The following is a 16,032-nucleotide window of genomic DNA, read 5'->3' as shown; positions in this document are numbered from 1 at the left end:
TATCTGGCTCCTGCAGAGTAACTGGGTACCTGTCTTAAGCAATGTTTCACTTCACTGAGAAAGGCCAGTTTGGTTACTCTCTACTAACAGAATGTATTATAAAGCCAGGCCAATTGCTTTCTGAAATGGATCAGGTTTACATTACAAATTATAGCACAGCCTATGTTTGAGCTTTGATTAAAGGATCAAAAAGATTATACAGACTACATGAATATTTAATTAATGAGTTGTATTCATTGGCTTAACAGGGCCCTTTTTGGGGCTCAAATTGGAACACAAATTGGTGCCTGGCAAGACAGCTTAAGTGCCTTGTCACAGCGTTACCCAGCTGCTGAGTCCCCATTCCTTCCAGCAGTGACATGTCTCCATGCACCACACTATCCCAGTTGCTTCTGCACGCAGAACTTGCACAACTGCTGCAGCACCTCTCTGTCAGCAGCTAGGGAGAAATCCCAAGAATAAAATTCTTGCAAGCTGTTAGGAAGAGGCAATCTGCTTCTGTGCTGACAATTCTGGATTCACAGCAAATCAGTAGAGAGGTCATCTGGGAAAAATGGACTTCACTGATCTCTAGCTGTCAGGCAGGGCAGGTTTAAACTGTACATCTGTGCAAACCTGCCTCTCTTCCCTATGGTCAGACATACAGCCACACCGAGTCTGAACACACCAGGAACTGTATCCTGCAGTCAGTGTTGAGCCCATTTCCCCTTGCAGCAGCAAACATGTGGCAAACATGCACCAAGCCAGTCTCTGGAGGCTCCTGCTAGGACAGCCCAAGGCTGGAGGCCACAGTGAAGAGCTGAGGAGAGGCTGGGCTCCAGATGGCTCCACAGCATGGCCACCCAGGCATTGCACCATACACTGCAGCCAGCAACATGGTCCTTGCTCGGCAGGTACCCCAGGCTTTTAGCTGTATCTGACCTGCACTTAACGCTGCACTATTCAAACAGCCCAGTTCTGCAGCTGGGATGGGGGTGTGCTTTAAACATGGCCTCATAGTTAGGAGCAGATCAGGAATACCTTCTATAACATGTACCCATGCCAAGATGGCTGTTGAATTTCATGGGTATCACACAGCCACAGGTGAAAACCATAACAGTTGATGAAAACATTAGTTGGACTGAAATATCACAGGCTAGTCAGGAAACTAACATTTGAAGTTATAGGCATAGGAAAGGAGTGAGGGAAAAAACAATGAGCAGGCAGCATTCCCTTAACAGCTATAATTCTAATATTTACATCAAAACATTGAATGTTAATTAATGGTTTTCACACAATATCCATCAAGCAAGACGCACACACTACAGCACAGAAAAAACCTCCATTGCAAATATTAAAAAGTTTGTGATGGTTGTGACAGAAATAGACGTACAAAGTGCCTCAGTTTCTTCCTCAGAGGAAATAGTCATGATGCTGCACACACCAACTTTCCTATGTACAATGTCTTTCAGGGAGAAAAGCAAAAACACAGGTTTCTTCTTAAATTAACTGTTTTGGATTGTGCATGGCTTCTCAAACTTACTAATGCTAAGGGCTGCATTTAAATTTAATGCCAGTCTCATGTTTAATTTCCTCCAAACCCATAATAATTATTAGCTTTGCAGTAAATAAAGTACTTCTTACATCGGGAAGGGACAGAAAAGCAATCTGTGCCTTTCCAGCAATTAGTGAATACAAGCTTTGAATATTAAGACACCTTTTTCCAAAAGGGCCCCCTGTAACTCGGCTGCATAGAGATGAACACTTGGGTTGTTCCCTTGCTTGCTTGGTCTCCTTCGTCTTCCAATGCCTTCAAGTCCCCAGGCAGTGAAGGAGTAGGACAAAAAGCTCTGTGCAAGAAGCCACATGCCCAGTGGCTCCATCAAGAGCTGCCTGGGCTCTGCTGCTTCTCATCCCCCTCCAAGGGCTGTGGAGGTGGAACTGTTACGTGCCACAGCTACCTTACCAGGGCCTGGGCTGGGCAAGGGTGTTGTGTCAATTTCCCACTTGAACTGTGAAACCAGCCAGTAGCCAGGAAGTTGTTTTATCATCCTTTACCGTCACACTTCATGAAGAAAAACAGCAGCTAATAAAGGCCAAGACACACAGTGGGTGGATGGATCAGAAAGACTCCCACAGACAATACAGCCTGACTGCAAAGCACGGCCTCCTCACAAGTGCTGGCATTTGCAACAGAAGGTAGCAAAACAATACATCTGACTTCCAGACTTCTTGGCAAATAAGCATGGGTGGAAAAGAAGGATTGTAATAGGCTGGAAGCTAAGTAAAAACTCCAGTGGCAAGAATGGAAGTAGCAGCAAAAAAATGATGAGCAGACTGCCTAGTTGTAACAAAGTGTACAGCCATTAAAAGTACCATGAGAAAATTAAAGAACTTGCTTATAAGCAAGGCATATTTTACTTACATATCAAGAGACAACAGTATAAAAGATGTGACAATACTGTGATTTTGCTGATATTCATAGAATTACATAAAATACATGTTTAGGAGGAAATTTAGCAAAGAGGAGCTCCTTTTTCAAAAAGGCCAAGTGAAACTACGACAGCATACAGAAAGCATAATGCATCTTTCACATAAGCATCAAAGACAAAGTGCAAATATCTCACTAAAACAAATAGTGTTTTAAAATCACAAGAGGCTTGGAATCATTAAAATGTTTTTTGTAGCAATATGTTAACTGCTGGCATTTGCCTATCCTTGTCTGCTGCATCAGGCACCTTTACACGCTCAATCATTCAGACTGCAATACAGAATCAATACCCAGGCTGCTGATTTTGTTCAGCTATGTCCCTCATATGTCCCTGAGATGGATGCTTACAATTGATCATACTGGACCCATGACTGAAAAGCTCATCTCGTCTTGGCTTGGTAGGCTACCATTTTCTGTCAGCCAAGTGTTTCAGAATGAAGCTAAAAATTACTTTCATAGTCCCAGCCATCTATCTCAATGAAGCTGAGCTACTGAAGGAGGTTTAAAAGCACATCCTGTTAATCCTCAAGTGTTTTTGACATGATTTGAACACTGAATTTTCCTTCCAGATCATTGCATTAGGGCTGATCAAAGTTGTGTTTGAGCGAAGCAGCATTTTTTCCATGGGCTTTAGTAGCAGCTGGATCAGACACTAGAACTGCTTCTAAGAGGCACTCACTTCAACTCCCAGGCAGTGATTATGACAGCAGACATATGCTAATCAAGAACTGAGAATAAAACAGTACCATAAAAACTCCTTTCACTCTACTCCCTCCTCCAACTTACTTGGAGCTGTAAGAAAATGCAGGCTAATTGAACCAGTTCATTGAGTGGTAAAAAATGCATCAGTAACTGGAGACTTTGTGAGGAAGAACAAGTATTTTAAAGTTCAAGAAATTGCAATGTTGATCTCCAGTGTGGTGCTTTAAAATCTTTTTGAAAAATAATGCTGGAAGTGCACATCAAAATCTTCAACAGAATCCATGTCAGACACTTCTTGGAGAATAACAAGGATATGGATGCGGCAGCAGGATTCTGTTGTGGGAGAAACTATCAAAAGATGAGGCAAAGCATGAAAAAATACTGTTGATCCAACAACTGAAAGTCTAAAATCTTCTTATAGCCTTAGCTGACTGCTGCTTCCAGTTTTACAGCTTCTTCACCTAATGTTTAACTGAAGAAGACAGCATTCAGTAAATACACAGTACACTCTTACATCATATTAAGTTCCCAGTGTCTTGCTTCAGTGCTTCTCAATTTATGTGTATAGACAGCACTGTAACAAATAAATTAAAGCTTTTATTCCTTTAGCTGCTCTGAGATTTGAGGAACAACATTTGAGGAAGAGGAACAACAAAATTTGATGAAGAAAGTTAAAATTAAAAAAAAAAAAAAAATCAAATGCTTACATATATTTCCTAAATGAAGTATGCAAAGATGATCACTGTTTTCTAAGCAGCAAACTTCTTGACTAGTGAAGTTGTTCTGCAGAACCTTGACTGAGTAAAAGTGTCAGATCAGGTGTTGATAATTAACTCTCATCTTGTGAGCCTTAGAGAATATATTTGCTATACAACAGTATTCTGAAGAAAGCCATCTCTTCAGTTACAGAAAAACTTATGAAAGCCAAAAATATAGTAGCGAATAGTTACTGCAAAGCCTCATTATAAAAGCCTGATTAAATGGAGAACCTTGTATCTAGCAAAGCATGAGGACTCCTCAGTAATGGTTTCTTGAAATAAAAACAGCTGAACACAGACAAGATTAAGACAACAGTTGAAAACACATCCTAATCAACAACAATAGCCACAGTATACAGTTTACCGATGTATGTCTAAAGAACAATTTACTAAGTAAGTCTTGGCCATACAGTGCAGCTTTTTTTCCTCTTACCACCTGTACCACTACTGCCCTAATACAGGGAAAGATACATACGTATTTGTTCTCACAAGGTCGTAACAGAAACAAAAGTGTAGGAGTCTACCAACCACAGAGAACTGACACCTTTTTAGACCTCACATTTTTACTCCACTTGTGAAGCTCTACCTAGATTTCCCCAGTTGATGGACAGATTGAAAGTAATGAAGTTGTCCACTTCCTGGGAAGAGAACATTTGGCAAGAACCTTGATGAAATTCAGCAACAAGAAAAAGTAATATGCACTTTGTTAAAAAAAAAAAAAAAAAGGAAACACACATAGACAAGATATGCTGCTCACAGGACATCAGAGTGCTGAGTTACATCTTCACACCTGTATTGTGAGGTAGGAGAAGAGAGAAAGAGTACAGACTAAGTACATGAAAATAATCAAATAAGAACAAAACATCCCATGAAGCTACACTCCCACACAGGAAAAAGAAAAACTGATCTGCAAACACCCTGAGTAAAGAAAACAACAAAAAATCCAAGATATATGGACACCTAGATCAGACAAATATTGCACTGAGGTCTACAAGCAGAGCTGATGCTCAATACTGCACTGAGGTCTACAAGCAGATACAGAGCTGATGCAGAGTTTTAACATCTTTGAAATTCCTGGGAAAAGAAGGATGTTTGATTTTCCATGTATCACAACATTTTGCCAGACAGTGAACAGCAGCATTAATTGAAAACAGTCAAAAACTTTCACCTAAGTAAGGATTCCAACAACTCCCAAGAGGTGGTTTTGTTGGTAGTGGTGTGCTTGTTTGTTTGTTTTTTCATCTTTTTTCAACAGCTTGCATCTTACTCCTAGCAGTAAGTTGACTACAAGATAAGTATTGTTTCCTCCTTTTTCTCTCTCTCACACACACAAAAATGTAACTTATTAATCCTAAACATGCATTAGATTAATGAAAACTTGTTAAGACTCTTCCTCAAATTGCATTTCTAATATTCTGATAGTAGATATAAGGTATGGGCTATAGCCTTTATTTTAATTTAAAGTAAAATAAATACTGAGAACCTGTATTTTTAAGAGACACGTTTGCCATACCTCTGGCTCAACCTTCTATTCCCTATCTAGAGGAGTGCCTGTTCTTTTGAAATTAAATTATGCTCTGTGAATACTACCCCGCTAGCTTCTTTTGTTTCTTTGTTGTTTTGTTATAACATCAATAGATAGGTAAATTCTTTTCACCTACTTTTTTTAAAAAGCATTTGCTTGTAACATCAACAGATAGATAAATAATTACCTGAAAAATTACCTGAAGAGTTCTCACCCTTAAAATATTTTAAATGGCATTGGCTTTATTACAGTTGTGGATTTAAAATAAATAAATAAATAAATAAAAAGTACTGGCAAAGAATGCAGTTAATATATTTTGGTTTTGCTACATAGATGAAAGCAACCATGTAAATGAAGATGCAGCTAATATGTTGGAAATTGCATAACATCTTGTAGCCTTGCCCTTAGCCACTATAAATGGCTAACACACATAATACAAGGCCCCTGTAGGCACAGCTACTAGACCCAATTATTATTTATATCCAGTGCTTGCCAGTCAGAAATTCCTCTTCCTGGGACAGATAACTGGTTCAGACTTCAAAAGAGACTTATTTAAAACCTTTTACAATTCCATTTTGATGGAGCCTGCAGAGAACCCTGACTGAGAAAATATTGACATCCAGAGCAAGGGGGATTGCTGGAGGAAAAAGCAGGAAAAGGATACTGATTTGACAACGAAGTAGAAAAGAACCAAGATAAGCCTGAACTTCCACACTGCCTCCACTTACTTCATGATCATTCTGTAGGAATGGATGGCAGAGACCACCCTGGTGTAAGAACACACCCTGATAGCCTGATCAGGAGCATTAGGGAGAGCCATACTGGTGCAATAGCAGTCAGGCAGCAATTCCTGAAAATAGGACCTTTAATTTCCCAGCTTCCAAAGTAGCTTCAGGTCAGCAAAGATAATTACTAGATTGCTTTTAAACATCCCAGTTCAAGCTGGATCAAAAATCCAAAATGCCAAGTTTGGTAATCTCAGCTGAGTTCTACTTGTACAGCTATTTTTATCAGGCATGTGGCATGGGCAAAAACCTCAGGATATTCAGCCATGGTGGTATTAATAGAACAAAAGAACATGGAGGCTCACTGCATTGGGTTTTTGGTTCTATGTTTAGCTGGATGGTATACAAATTATGTGTGAAAGCAGGATAAACATGTTTTTATTCAGTTCACAGTATATTTCCATTTGAAAACTGGCACCTACACAGGCCTGACAATCAAATGAAATGACATTGCAGGGGGACTGAACAGGCTACGCCATGCCAAGGATATGATAATTGAGAGCATAGGAAAAATTTCTCTAGTGACTGAAAACACGTGCTGCGGCCTCTGTATGGAACAACGCTCCTGAAGTAATTAATGAAGCTATTTCTTTTCTTGCTCTTCAAATGCTTCTACAACACTATATCCATTTTTTTTATGACATTTTCATGCAAATCAGCCAATATTTCAAACAGTATTTCATAAAAGCCAGTCACAGGTATTAGTAAACTAGCCCCTTTCTGAAAAGCAAAACTTCTAAAAGTTAATATTCTGCCCTCAAAAGACTCATTATTACTCTCAGATTCTGGATACCACTTGTGTTTTAAGGACTTCAGAGAAAAAATTAACTGAGTAAGTGAACCAAGGTTCACATTGTTTAACAAGGAAGCAGAAAACTCGAATTTCAACAGAAAGCAGTGGAAAATTCTCAAATACACCAAGTACCCTCACACCCGCCCAGGTAAACTAAACTACAGAAACTGAAATCCAGTCTTCCCATGAGTAGCAGCAGCACTGAAATAGGTATCCATAATCTTACCATAGCTTTTCAATATAGTTTGATGTATGTGAACATCTTAACTGGTAGAACTGTGAAACCTTTTCCTTTGTAATTTACCTTTGGTCTTCAGCTAAGAGACTGAAGATATGTCTTACTCAAAATGTCAAGTGACAATTTAAAGAAACCGTCCCAGCTAAAAACATTTGCACAACAACAAAGAATAATTATTCCAAATATTTTCTTAGAATGACACATTTTGCAGGCAAAGATAAAGATTTTTCTCAGTGTATGACACCATGTGTGAAGGCACAAATTAACTGCATGCCATTTGAAACGCACTGCTTGTATGCAAGGTAACACACCACTGGGTTATACAGCAGTGCACCTATTTGCTCTGTCAGTTTAATTCCACTAAAGCTGTACTCACTCAGCTACGTGCAATTGATTTCAGGAAAACAAACTCAAGCTGTACAAGCCAAACTCTGACCTCATTCACACATTCACAGTGTGAATTTCAGACTAATAAGGCACTCTTCTTCTAACTATAAAGTGGTAGAGAGGAGATATTCCAAACATAAAATTAAATGAACCAAAGGTGCGAGTATGAAAAAGAAAGCAAAGAGTATTTCAATTTTTACAGGCTACATACTTCAAGATCAGATTTTCCTTTGTATTACTTTTTTTTTTTTTTTTTAAATAGTATTTTGGCAGTCTGAAAGAGCATTCTACTGAGGAACAGCAACTCAGCAACAAGAATCAAGCTGATGAACAGGACATATCTTAAACCCCGTAATATGTAATGAGATTATTTTTCTTTTATATGTCATTAAAGGATAGGAGATTCTAAAGCATCTAAGAACACACTTACTCAACTACTTTAAGCACCCTGTAAGAGCTTTTATACTTTTCGATTCTTAGTAAAATATGCATATTAATTTTGGCTTTTTTTCAGATTACAGTCCATTCTATTGCCACTCAAAGAATTCAGAAAGGATAACACCATTGACAGCTTAACCTTTATTAAACTGTTGATACAAGGTAATTCTTTTAGCATAAAGTCAGATGACATTACAAAAATTATGTAACTATTAATGGATTACAGATAGAACATTGGTCTTTTCTTTACAATTAGAGACCAGAAAAAATGGATTTTCATGACATAATATTTTATGAAATTTTCATTTAAATAATACATGAGGCACTTTTAGGGGATTATGAACAGCTATGAACAATTAGCTCACTTAGATTTGGAAAATAAACCTACAGTATTAACTGTTACTGATGGTAGTGTTGCTATTATTTGCTTTTAAAATACAGGTTAAAATAAGCTTAAGTTTGTACACTGGTCAGCTCCAAGCTTTCTGTCTCTCTGTTAATAGTAGCAGTTGTGCTTCTGTCATACTTTTCACATACAAAAGTTTAAATATGAATTAATCCTCACAACAAAACAGGTAGGAAGAAAGGTATCGTTACACTTTACACAGAGTAGAAATGGACTGTAGCCAGATGAAAGTAAGCATGAGTTTTCTAGGGGGACACATCTCATTTATGTTTTATCATAATACAGCATCCCTGATATTGTTCCACCACATTATATCTTTTGATAGTTTTAACTACAGTCATCATCACACAGTAAATTAAAGACCTGAATTATTATTTGGAGAGAAAAACATTATGTACAAGCCCTAAATATGGAGCAGACAGTTGTTTATTTTTTTTTATAAAAAAGATCTGTTTGTACATTGGTTGTTCTTGGTCACTCAGTTTAAAATTTTTCCTGACTTCACAGAAAAAAATTGCATCATATTTCTGTATGACCTTGACTTGCTAAAACACATTCAAATAACAGAAGACAAACTCTGTTCAACATGTCCACAGCCAATGGGACAAATACTAGGCCCTCATTTCAAAGCCTTCCTAAAGACAGGAGGGGTGTGCAACTTCCACATCTCACCCTACAACTAGTTGCTCAGCTAGAGTATTTGTGCAAAAAATACAAATAAAAGCATATTGCTATGATTAAGAGACCTGCAATGCATTCATGGTCCCAAGTACATGGCATACCTGAAATATATGTTCCTTGATCAAAAATTAGAAACAATCAGATGAAATACTGGATACTGGATGGCAGAAAACCTCTCAGTAGGATTTTCTTGTTGGATTTTTGTTCATTTGGTTTGTTGGTTTGATATTTTTTCTTTTCTTTTCTTTTTTTTTTTTTTTTGATCAGACCAGTGACAAAAACAAACCATTTCCAACAAATACTAAGGGCAGCGATGAAAGGTAATAGATGCCACTTCATTCTTCCTTCTAGCAAGTGGACCATTAGAAGAAAATGCTTGCCCACGTCTCCCACAGTTATTCAGTATCATATCCCAGAATGGGTCCCAGCCATTTCTCCACCTCTGCCACGGACAATTTTTTTCTCAGTGCATAATCTTCAACCTGAGAAGAGACATGATGACAATTCATAAACTCCAGCTTTTACTGTTGACATAAAAAATTTGGATCACCTGGTCACAAGTTGTTTTTGAATGCTATAACACTAGCACAATGGACAGTGCAAGTTACCTGATCTTTACATATCTTGCCAACAGCAAAATATTTGGATTTGGGATTGGAAAAGTAGAGGCCAGAAACTGCAGAAGCAGGTGTCATTGCTAGTGATTCAGTTAAACCAATTCCTGGAAAAGAGAATGAAAAAATGAAAGCGTTCTTGTTCTCTGAACTGATAAGCTTGAATTCAAAGTCTTTTTTTTGTTGGGCAACTTCAAACAAAATCAAAAAAACAACAACAACAACAACAAAAAAAAGAAAACAAAAAACAAGAAACTTTCAGATGAACTAAAAACATAAAACTATTTTTCATTTGTTATCTATTCCGAAGAAAATACATACAGCTTCAAATAAATTGCAGACTTTCATTACAGCATTACTGTAGAGCAACGGTATAGATTGTTTTCAAAAAAAAAAGTCTTGGACATTTTGGAAAATGGTTAACTAGAGCTTTTGAAGCACCAGAAGGTATTTTGGAATTGTGGAGCTAGAAGTGGAATGTCCAACACACAAAATATCAGAGAAAGACATATAATTTCTTTCTTTCTTACTTTTTTTTTTTTTTTTTTTTTTTTTTAAGTTAACATCTCAAAGTTTCTGTAGTCCAGGAAACAAATCGCTGAATTGGTTTTTATTTTATTTATATCTGGAATGTCTTCTTGCAGCCATAAGGATGGTAGAGTTTTTCTCTCAGTGTAGCAAAACTCTGTTTGCATGCAATCTGCTAATTAGGATTTTGCTAATTCCTTCAGCAAAAGCACTGGCAGTATTTTGAAATTTTTTTTCTTGAATGAGGAAAAATAAAAACAACAATGAAAAGGCAAAGACAGCAATTCCCAGAACTACTTCAGTTCAATTTTTTATGCAGCTCTGCATACCCCAATTCATTGTTTTGTTGGCATTACAATCATTAATTCACACAAATGCTGCTTAAGAATCTTATTAAGGTTGATCCAGTTACCTGTTGTTTCCTCGATGTTTGCAAGTTTCCACATGGTCAGTTTTTCTGTATGGTCAGGCTGGCTTGGATACCCAGGAGCAGGGCGAATTCCATCATATTTAATTCTGCGTAGGTCACAGAGATCTAGCTGCTCGGCACTACAGTAAGCCCAAAATTCCTTTCGAACCCTTTCATGAAGCTCCTCAGCAAATGCCTTGGGATATAGTGCAATTTTTATTATTTTTTTTAAGGGTCATCATAGCACAGTTGAGAAATTTGATTGCATTAAAATTCACATACAGTACTTATTTTTGTAATTCTGATGTTTTAATCTCTTATTGGTAGATGGCAGTGGTTTTTGATGATCCTCCTTTAAAATCCTATGTAAACAAAGAGGTAAGCTAGAGCGATAACTAGAGAAGATAAAGTTAATTTAGTTATGGTAGTGATATATCATTAGAGCACCAACAGTCTTGATTATTTTTGGTATCTGCTCCAGGTCTAGCCATGGAAGGCCACATCCTTCTGGCATCCGTGCTATTATCAGATGCAAATAAGGGCTACTGCTCTTTTTCAGCAGAGGATCTTCCTCCAACTGAAAGTAGGTGACAGTTGTTTTTTTGTTTGTTTTGTTTTGTTTTTTAATAAACCTACTTTTACAGCTAACACTACTGTCAGCAACAGTTGCCTTCAGGAGAAATTTCTACTTCAGTAAATATCTTTGGATGGCATCAAATAATAATTTCCATAACTCTTATGGGTTAAAATATACAACTAGAGCTAATCACATTTGCTCTAAAGTTCCTGTAAATTTTATAGTGGTTACTGATGTGTGAACATGGAGGCAAGCAGACAGATGTAGTGTAGGACAAGGGACAGGACTTTCTAAACCACTTCAGTTAGGGCTTTAAGAGCACGTCTGCCTAAGCCTAAGGCACATTAAGTCAAAAGACTTGTACATGTACACTGCACCCATGTGCATGTTTACCATTAAAGCAGAAGGCATGTTGATGCTATGTCAAGCAATTCAAAAATGTAATTGGTTGGTCTTACCTGGGTCAAAACTTACATTCTCATGTAGATAAAGCAAGGTTTAAAAATAGTTTTAATAGTGTTGTTTTAAAATGTACTAAATTGTATTAAATCAAAACTCTCACACACAGCTCAGAGCTGCTTTCGCACTTGGTACATATGGACAGCAGACTCCCCACTGTCTCTGAAGAGGACTCACCTCTCAAGAGAGGTCCCGTAGAACCAGTTCACTTCCAGATTTAATGCAGAGCATACATTAAAGGCAACAGTCTAAGCTTATGCTAAAACTTGACACGGCAAGTTGTCAAACAAACTTAGTACACAGAAAATTTGCAAGAAAACGACAAAACCTCGTACCTCTGCCAACCGATCTCCAAGCGCCTTTACCATTATGATGTTGTACTCATCATCCTGTTTCCTATATTCATTGCACAACTCATCTACACCAAAGCAGGCCACAGCAAACAGGCCTAAGTAGTCACAAATGCCAGAATCCAGCGGTGCTATGAAATCAGAAAGACAGTAATATGGATCTGTGCAGGCAGAGTCTTTTTCAGCCTAAAATAAAAAGAGAAAATAATGCAATAAATCAGAACATTAAAAAAAAAAAAAAGAGTGCACTCGATCTAAACCAGTATTTTTGATCTTTTTTTCTTGATCTAAACCAAGACTATAGGGCTTGAGACATTTCTGACTAACACCTATCTAGTCTTTGAGCCATGACAGCTCTCCTGTCCTTAAATTAGACAGAAAAAACATCTCTGTTCCTCTGAGGGTGTTTGGATCACTAAAAAAAAAAACAAATGTCAAAGGAGAGAGATGCTGTGTTGAGCAGATATAGAGAGATGTTCTGGTTCTATTTACAGCTAGTGAGATTTAACAGCTTATTCTGCAATGTATTACAAAATAGGGAACGGTCTTGTGCCAGCCACTGGGGAAGAAGACAAATTTTCCATCTCTTACAGTCAGATTGTACATTTGTTAACAAAACTGCTGGTTGATAGTTTGCATCCCATTTATGCAAACTGCAGAATTCTTCAGCAACTCCCACTATGGAATGCCTGTGAGAGTTTATAAACATTCACAGTTTCTTATCCTATAAACCATGTGCTCAGTAGTCCAGAAAAAAAAACATGTCTAGGTTTACGCTATCTACATACAAATAGAAACAAAATTCATCCATCATTACCAGTAAACTGAATCCCAAACAAGGTTCAAAGGGGTTTATAGGAAGTTAACACGGGGAGTAGAATATATTCCACTTGTAAATGTATCCAGCTTACAAATAAAGTTATTTCATGGCTGTCACTTGGCTGAAAAATCCTCTCCTGGTTTTCTTATTCTGTGACACTGTTTCAGTGTTTAACAATGCTTTAAACTAATTTCCAACTGCAGTTTCATAAAAATTATAAATATAAATACAAAAAAAAAAAAAAAAAACACAACAGAATTCTTGAAAAACAAAGATGTATGTTCAACAGTTTCTATAGATTACTGGATTACAGAAAGTACCATAAAACTGAAGAAATATTTTTCTGCCTATGTATATGACCTCTATATTAACATTAAGGTTCTTTTGTAATGATCATAGCTAAAGAAAACCCTAAACATATCTACAACTTTTAGATTTTCATCACACGCTTAATGGTGCCAACATCATGGAGAGAACTCTGTGTTCTGAAAAGAAGGTTTTATATAACAAACAGAAGACAGTTATTCTCTTCTATTATGCTCTGGTGAAGCCTTTGCTGAATTACTATGTATGCTAGACTGAAAGACATGTAGCTAAAATAGAGTCCAAAAGAATGGTACCCACAATAATACTCTTAATCTTTGAGAAAAGCCTGACTAAATTGGGAACATGTGAAGAAAAAAAGAATGAGGAAAATAACAGTGTTCCAATATGTAAAAAAAAAAAATATGAAAAAAAAAAAATCAAATAACACAGTCTTCTTGGGAAAGCATTGGGAAAAGGCCAGGAAAAGAAAGTGTAGCAAACTTGATTTACATGGGATATCAAAATGTTTAACTAGTTAGTAAGGCCCTGGAACAGCCCTCCTTGAACATTTGTGAATACCATTTATATAAATATCTGCCATAGGCTGTCTACTAGATCCACCTCCTTGCAATAAATTATCTATTCCAAAAGCTGGAATAAACTTAAAGCCATGTATTTCTTAGTACAATTTTGCAATATTGGCACAAGACTGTCCTCATAGAAGACTGTACTCCAGAAATTTAGGTGTTTGTTAGATTTGTTTCTCCAATGTTTGATGACTGCATACATGAACTATAAAGACACCAAATTGGAATGTTGGGAAGAAGTAGTAGAATATGTTGAAAATGTTCGATCTATCAAAATAAATGCAAGCGTATATACGATTAAAGCATAAACACTTAAAGTAGTTATTCTTACAAGCAGAATTAGCAGCAAACTAATTCTAAACTGCCTCTTCATCGAGAGGAATTTTACGTAAGTTGCCAGAAACATTTATCTTCACTGAGCATTATTTTGCTAGTATTATAACTAAAGGTATTTTTAACCTTCAACACATCCAAGCAGAATGCCTCATTAAAAGCAGAATCCAGGGATATTATTAAAGAACTAAGGCTCATTAGATGATTCTAACTTAGCGCACAGAATTTGTGATGAAAACATACAGCACAGTGCTTTCAGATGGCTTAAGTATTAAAACGAGGACAGAAAACACACCGTTATCTAAAGCTGTCAAATACATAAAACATTCTGTACTACTGCAATACAAAATACTACAAATACTACAAGAACCTGGATCATCACTAATAAAACCATGTTATTAGTGAAAGAAATGGCAGGATGACTGCAGACAGATTACAACAACTATTTTCTGCACAGATTTTATTAGGATGCTTGTGCTCTATTCTTGCAATTCAGAAGAAAAATCACTATTTAACAAGTGTTCTGTCATTGTACCTGTTGCCTCAGGCCATGAAATTTTGCTATCGGTTCCGAAGATCCCACTGCCTCTTCTACAGCATATAAATAGATATCATCTTGAACACTTTGAGCTGGCCAGAATCCAACCACACCCCTGCCTTGTAATTTCTTTTGATTGATCAACATTTTCAGCAGATTTTGAGCATCATTATAAACTCTCTTTGCTTCTTCACCTATCAAAAAAAAGAGAACCCTTTAGAAAAGACGTGCTTTCACAACCAGTTTAAACAGGTTTAAAAATTGCTGAAGATTGGTTCCTTTTCCAGGTAATTTTTTGATGACTGCAACAATGAGTCAGCTACAGCATAGACAATAGCAGTACAATTATGTGTATACAGCTGTAAAAATATACATCTTAAAACAATTGTTAGAGCCAGCACCATTCCAGTAGAGGCAGAGGATGCAGAATGAAGTGAGCAACAGGGAAAATGTGTGTGCACCTCATTACCACAGTGCAGCCAATCCAGAACATTTATTTCTGCGTCACACCTGCAGTTTCATCACGTATTTCAACACCTACTAAAGTTCAGTATCAAAGAGACAGAGCCTTCTTGACATCTTCACCCTTAACAGGAACATGTGTTAATTGCTCTGTCACCATTTTCTGTCATTAAAACACTGCCCTGTATTTTGTAGGTGAATTCTAAATATGATTAAGCACTCTTTCTGCCTCACGTGCCAATATGCCAGTAAGTGTTGTTTTACACAAATGATTTCAGTGACATTTAAGTTTACATGTATTTTTACCACTCCTGTGTATATCAAACCATTCAGAATCTTAATGCAGCATGACAGGTCTGTTAAGATTATCTGCATGCAGTAAATGCAAATTCAATACTTACCTACAGTTTTATCATTAAAGACTTTAGGGAAACCCCGGTTGGGATACTTTCCCCTAAGTTGCCAGACATCAAAGAAAGGCTTCCAGTCAATGTATTCTACTAGCCTCTTCAGGTCATAATCTTCAAAGACTTTTGTACCAATGAATTTTGGTTTAACTGTAGGAATCAAAAGTACAATCTTTCATGAAGGAATTATTTAATACTGCTCTTATATGTATAGCATAATTGATGCTCAGTAGCTTCCATCACTACAACTGAGCTCTTCCCAAGTAATTTTTAGTGCCCTATCCTTCCCAAGTCATACCATACTTTACAGTTATTACATGGATTTTTAAAAAAGCATAAAAAGACAAAACAAAAAATGCAAGGCCTTCTGTTCCTTCCTATAAATTAATCCTTACTCACTACTGGACTTCTTAGCATATTTCATCAGACAAAATACTCAATCTAAGACCGTAACCAACC

The 16,032-nt window shown here is 36.9% G+C and overlaps 1 protein-coding gene and 1 long non-coding RNA gene across 7 annotated transcripts in view; one reads left to right on the top strand and one right to left on the bottom strand.

The window, feature by feature from the left end:
• LOC311433755 overlaps positions 1-12,096 on the top strand; it is a 32,178-nt gene extending 20,082 nt beyond the window's left edge. The window contains exon 3 of the long non-coding RNA XR_014690940.1: positions 11,062-12,096. This is a non-coding gene — a long non-coding RNA (uncharacterized lncRNA). The remainder of the gene's footprint in view (positions 1-11,061) is intronic.
• Positions 8,215-16,032, bottom strand: part of MTR (5-methyltetrahydrofolate-homocysteine methyltransferase) — a 52,809-nt gene continuing 44,991 nt past the window's right edge. For all 6 annotated transcript variants that reach the window (XM_084513266.1, XM_084513265.1, XM_084513267.1 and 3 more), the window contains 6 exons: positions 15,568-15,723; positions 14,702-14,898; positions 12,106-12,306; positions 10,738-10,930; positions 9,792-9,904; positions 8,215-9,665 (listed from right to left, as the gene is read on the bottom strand). In XM_084513266.1, the coding sequence (XP_084369392.1) occupies positions 9,579-9,665; positions 9,792-9,904; positions 10,738-10,930; positions 12,106-12,306; positions 14,702-14,898; positions 15,568-15,723 (947 nt within the window). In that variant the 3' untranslated portion in view covers positions 8,215-9,578. The remainder of the gene's footprint in view (positions 9,666-9,791; positions 9,905-10,737; positions 10,931-12,105; positions 12,307-14,701; positions 14,899-15,567; positions 15,724-16,032) is intronic.

Source organism: Aythya ferina (assembly GCF_964211825.1).
Source record: "Aythya ferina genome assembly, chromosome: 3".
Taxonomy (NCBI): domain Eukaryota; kingdom Metazoa; phylum Chordata; class Aves; order Anseriformes; family Anatidae; genus Aythya; species Aythya ferina.
This window is presented reverse-complemented; position numbering and strand designations above follow the sequence as displayed.